Source organism: Eleutherodactylus coqui, chromosome 6 (genome assembly GCF_035609145.1).
Source record: "Eleutherodactylus coqui strain aEleCoq1 chromosome 6, aEleCoq1.hap1, whole genome shotgun sequence".
Lineage (NCBI taxonomy): Eukaryota > Metazoa > Chordata > Amphibia > Anura > Eleutherodactylidae > Eleutherodactylus > Eleutherodactylus coqui.
In genome coordinates this window covers 136,966,096-136,972,095 of record NC_089842.1, presented here as the reverse complement: position 1 = coordinate 136,972,095, position 6,000 = coordinate 136,966,096, and the positions used below count along the sequence as shown (strand labels likewise).

The window sequence follows — 6,000 nt, the reverse complement described above, 5'->3', positions numbered from 1 at the left end:
CTGTATTCTCATCCAGAGAATACCGGTAGTGCCGGATTAAACCCTGTAGAGATCTCTAGGCAGTTGAAATCTAAGGTTCACCTTATCTCTTAATACACTTTTTTAATTTTTCCATTAATAAAGCATTTTTATTGCACAAAACAAACATTTGTACCTCTTCTTTTCAGGTTCCGACTTTCTGTATGTAAAAAAGAGCAACAGCAAGAATCTGAACAAGATAGATTCACTCTATAATGGTAGAAATTAGATGGTGAAGTTATCTGAACTTCATTATAACTCAGAAAAGATAACTAGCTAATGGAGACGTCAGATATTTATGCTCATCGGTGCTCTTGAAGCCTCTACTTCCAAATATTCTACTATGATTTGGAGTCGGTGGAAACCCACGACACACTAACTAACAGACAACTTTGTTTCTTGAGCATGCACTCTAATGGGATGACACTGAACTAAGTAGTGTAGTGTGCATGTCAGCCACTAGATGGAGGTGACCATCACTACTGTACATTACACGTATGCAGATTGCACCGAAATCCTTTACACATTGACAGCTGACAGAAGATGAGCCTATAAGAGACAAACTGTAATGTGATCCTGATGTCTATGGTTTATGTACGATAAGATGTTAATGGGTACATAAATACAGTATTTTCTCTATAGAGACTGAATTCTAAAATTTTCATTTCTTTGAGTTGATTCATTTAGTTTTTAGCTTTTGGAAACAATTTAAGAAAACTTGATTGTAATTTTTCTTTGAAGATCAAATGTTCTAGGTTCTTTGTTGCGGAGCGCCTAAAAGATGCAGGGCCTATAGGCTGAAGCCTACTCTGCCTATTTGGTAATCGGGGGAAGTATGGGTATTGCACCACATGCTAAGGAGTCAACCATGATAAAATAAGACACATGGAGGTATATTATGGACCGATATCAGGGTATGGATATAGTTTTAGGGATCTTTACGAGATGGATCGATAGTACAGCAGTTTTTTCAAGCTCTGAGTGTGCAACATTTTTGTATTTATTTGATCCTCCGCACCAATGATGGAAAATTTATCGTTTCTGCTCCTACTTTGGGAAAATCTACTCACTGTGTAAAGCATTGACAAAAAGAAATACGTATGGGGTATTTCCACTTCCGCACAGCCGATACAAAGAAACACTTTCATGTGAATGAAATGCATTTAATAAAATCTGCAGTCATTACAAATAAATATCACTTTATACACATTCTCCTAAACTCTGCAGTAAAACAGTGTAGCTCATGAAGCGGCTGATCTCTCACACTGGCATGCAGCATTATTTACAGCCAAGAAAGAAATGGATAAAGAACAAATACACAATGGTAGAATTCTGTCTTGTTAACACAGAGAGGTTCAAATACTTATGGTAAAATCTTCTTTCATTCTTTCAAAGCATTCACAGTTCTTGGCATGAAGAGATTTCTGACACCACCTTCTTGAAGAAAAAATTATACTGAACCCACGTTGGCTCTAAGGAATATTAAAAGAGATATTTTTAGTAAAAATTAAGTCTAAAATCAATGTATTTGCACCCCTGAGGACATACAGCTAAGCTGACCCAATCATTCTTAAGCCTTAAGTTCCCTTGTGGCACTGTCTAGTACATTACAGCCCACAGGGTTAAATTAGCATTGTATAGCTTACAGGCACCTTACGGATGAAGCTTCCTAATTAGAGGAGTACTTGTCTTTCAAGTGAAAAATAACCTGTGAGGTATAATGTACAATATAGTCTTATTACATTCTTAAAATCTATTAAAGGAGAAGGGACAGTTGTATATGGGATGACTGATATGTCCATGCATTACATGGATAACATAGTGTGATTGTTTTCAGTAAGAGAAACCAAGTAATCTTGTAGATATGATACCTTCTAATAGCTAACAAAAATACATAATGTAATAGCGAGCTTTCAAACCTTTCAGGGTTCTTCCTCAGGTATAATGGAACAAATGTAAAGACGTATTCATAATAAAACATATACACACGATCACATGGAAGGGCACAGACATGGTGAACTTAATTTGCACTAGATAAATACCAGACGCAGGACCAGAGGGCACAGACATTGTGATTAATAGCACTTAGATAAATATCAGGGAGGGATGACCATAACAGTAAATTATTAGTCCAGTGATAAGGAATGTGAATGTTTATAGTCTGTAAATTGTTGTTAGGGGTCAACATCAGGCTAACCCGTTACCTCTGCTCTGGGTTTCTCATATTCTCCACTAGTGTAAACCCCCCCCCCCCTCCGAAATTCATTCAGTTTCTGATAGTAGGTTATAAACATATATTTCCAAATTCTTCTGTGACATTGGGACTTAACATTGCCTTTAAGTATATAACGCCCATATGTTGTATCCGTGACTAGAAAAATGCTTTTCCACAGGAAATTCTGTCTTTCTTTCTTTAATCGTGTGGCGATGCGACCTCATCCTCGCTTTCAGTTTTTGTCCTATTTCTCCAACATAGATATCATGTGAAGCTAGATTACCATGCAGCGGCCTACGGAGGGTAAAGGGAGACTGTCACTAATTTTGCATTGGCAAAACTGCAGACAGTGGTATGCAGGGTCAAAGGAGCAGTGTGTAATCATACCTTTGTGAAGCTTATTGCCATCCTCGTCAGTCTGCTTTTATTCCACAGGACACATGCCACCGCCAGTCTCTGGTGGTGGCTCTTCTCCTGACAGGTCCAGTGTCCAGCCAGGAGACCACTACAGTTTTGGAGCAGTACACTGGACACTGCAGAGAACACTTCAGTGAGAAGGCCTACCTCCAGAGCACTTATGGAGGCGAATGCCATGGATTAAAAGTTGATTTTATGACCGATGTAAGTAGTACCAAGTTTCACAAAGGTATAATTACATCCTTCTCCCATGAGCATACATAGCATTGTTAGCACTTTTGCATCTGCAAAACTGCTGCCAGAGTCCCTTTAAGGAAAATGGCTTTAAAAAAAAAAAAAAAAAAAAAAAGGGGAGGGGGGGATGGTCTTCATGAGACAAATACTTAAAGGCCGGTTGCACACAAGCATATTCTGAGCATATTTATGTGTTTTTATATGTACGAGTGTCCAGGCCTGACTGCGGATCTCCTGACCCAAGCTCACAGCATAAGACGAATCTATGATGCTCTGAGTTCATGCTCATCCGTAATACAGGTGCATAAATGTGACTTTAATACTTGTGTGAAACTGGCCTAAAGTTGGATTCACAAGTGGAGTAAAAATTAACCGGAAGCAAACCCACTGCAAAACTTGCATGTCTTATAAGTGGATTTTGGTGCAGATTTGCTGCAGAAATACTGCGGATTACGCCATTTGCATTCCACTATTTCCATGGTGCCGAGGTGCTACTATACACACTAAAAAGCTGACCAATCCAAGATGCATGCTGTATGTATATACAAAGGGTGTGGACAGACTAACCACATGATCTCTCTCGATCAATGAGCTGCTTAGCACACAGCAGAGGGTCTTGTCTTAGGATGCCCTATTTCAATCATAGGACCAACAACTGACAGAAGAATAGGCACAGCACTCCAGGTTAGAGAATGTAGGAAGCGACCAAAGGTGTGGAAATAAAATACGTGATCAACATATGAAGACGCGTTTCAAGAAAAACCCCTTCATCAGTTTAGCTGGTGTTTAGAATATGCAAGCAATTGGGGGGACCCAAAGGGTTAATAATGAGATCCTGTTTGCCTGTATGATGAGCTTTAGCCAGGACAATAGGTGTTGTAAACTTAGATAAAGAGTCTAAAGATGCTCCAAATTTATGAGCCATTGTGATAAATTTGCTGTATTTTCAAACTGCCTGGTCTAAGCAGCCTTTTTCAGGAATGATTATCGTTCAGTTGATCATTGGATCATGCGAAACGTAACGATAATCGTTAAGGGTAAACACGGCCAACGACTGCACGGCAAGTATAATTTATAAAAACCTGTGATAGTTGGCCCATGTGAACAGGCAGACATTCATCTATGAACAACTGCCTGTTCACTGTGACTGGAGGAGGAAGAGATCTCTGAAGCAATCTGCCTCCATTCATTGAGTATATCACTCCTGTGGAAAGCGATGATTGCTGAGACGACTATTGGATACATAGGCGCTCGACAGTCATCCTATGTAAAAGGGCCCTAAGTTTACACTGTCTATTAGACAAATTTAGTACATTTGCCTCATTGTGCTTAATTTCCTAATTTATCTGATTTCTGAACACTGATTGCTAGCTATAGGCACACATGAGGTTCTCGATTGTATGTATTTCATATATTCACTTTTTTACTGTTCTTTTGTTTCCTGACAATGCAAGATTAGTTTTATATTTAGTTCAGAAAAATGATATTTTGTCTAGAGAAAGAGAAAACGTCCCACAGGAGCTTATGAAGAAACTCTGCTCACCTAGGGACTTATATGTGTTTTCTCTTTAGTAATGATTTCTCACATTGACAAAGCTGAGACTGGCACTACAACATACTGTTAGTCTTTTAAAGGCTTTCTATGGAATATCAAACCTTCCAGTATATTTTTTGCAATTTTGTCATGACTTTGTACTTTCTGTATTGCTCCGTTTTCAAGATCTCTGCTTTCTGTTATTCGATAAGAAAATTCATTGCTTACATCCACCGGATAAAAATCTGTCTTGGTTATGTGATGGAACAAACAAAAATTTCCATGAGGGCAGAGATGAGCCTGTTAATTGTGTCCCTAACAAAATTAAATGCAGTAGTTATGTATATTGTCTAAAATCAACGTCTTGGGCCAAATTAAAATGATAGAGCTGCTATGTATTTCAGGTGTAGACTTCAGACTACACTTCTATGCCTGTTCTCTGGTGAATAACACTGTGTGTAAAGCAATTGTTGGAACTCATTGCAAACTCTACATCCTAATAAAGTTCTTGCTGTGTGAAGAGCTATCTATACTGCAATACTACAATAGCCCCTGTAACATTTTTCACCAACAAAGGTGTCATCAGGGCACTGGAGCTATATGTGAGCATCCAGACCATAACCCGGCTTTTTAAAATCTCTGCCATGACCTCAGCACTCGCATTAGCCAATTGATTCAAGATGACCATAGGTTATGAGTGAGTGACAGATGGACATCATATAGAGTCTATCCCAAAGAAGACTTGCCCACCAGTTTGTCCAACAGGAATGTTGATGTGGCACATCTTCTTGGTGGACCATTCAAAGACAGATGCTGGAGACTGCGCATATTAAGATTCTAGGTGTCTATATTAGAACAACTGGAACAAGCCACCAACTTATGTGTCCCTCATATGACCAGAACAGGTTTATTCCTTCGAAGTAAACAATGAACGTTCCCGTAAATAATGCCTCGTTCACACGAGTGTGGCTTTAGCGCAGCAGAGATGCGTAAAAAAAAAAAAAAAAAACGCACCTATACTGTTCTCAAAATCACATGAACGGGCAGCTGCTCACTGGAGTAGCTGTGCTTAAAAAAGTGCAGCTGCTCAAGGAGGAGAGAGAAGAAGCAGCAGCCCCGCAGGGCTTCGGGATTTCCCCATAGCAAGGAAAGAGAGAGCGGGGCTATGGGGGATTAATCCATAGCTCAGTGCTCTCTTTCCCTGCTCTGGGGATTGCTGAGGGATATCCTCATAGCACAGAGAGAGTGGGCAGGGCTAGAGAGAGGTGGCAGGCTTCTCACATAGATGCCCTCTAGCCCCACCCTCCCCTCCCATGCTCTCAGGGAAGCCCTGCAACACTGCCCCCTCTCTCATCCCGCTATAGGGAAATCTCTTGCGCAGTGAGGTGAAGAGAGTCCCTACTGCCCTCTACTCCTGGGGAATTGTCCAGCAGGGAGGCTGGAGGAATTCCCAGCAGCTTACAGCAGGACATTTAAAACGTGCTGTCCAGAAGCACATTTTAAATGTCCCACTGTAAATTCCTCTTAGTCCTCGCAGAGATTAAGGGAACCCTCGGGGCTTCCCCTCATCCCCACACTAACA

The 6,000-nt window shown here is 40.3% G+C and overlaps 1 protein-coding gene across 1 annotated transcript in view; it reads right to left on the bottom strand.

Annotated features, from left to right (window-relative positions):
* Positions 1-1,185: 1,185 nt before the first annotated feature.
* The window catches only part of LOC136631471 (beta-2-glycoprotein 1-like), a 52,764-nt gene continuing 47,949 nt past the window's right edge, over positions 1,186-6,000 (bottom strand). The window contains exon 8 of the mRNA XM_066605769.1: positions 1,186-1,490. Within this exon, the coding sequence (XP_066461866.1) occupies positions 1,417-1,490 (74 nt within the window). The 3' untranslated portion in view covers positions 1,186-1,416. The remainder of the gene's footprint in view (positions 1,491-6,000) is intronic.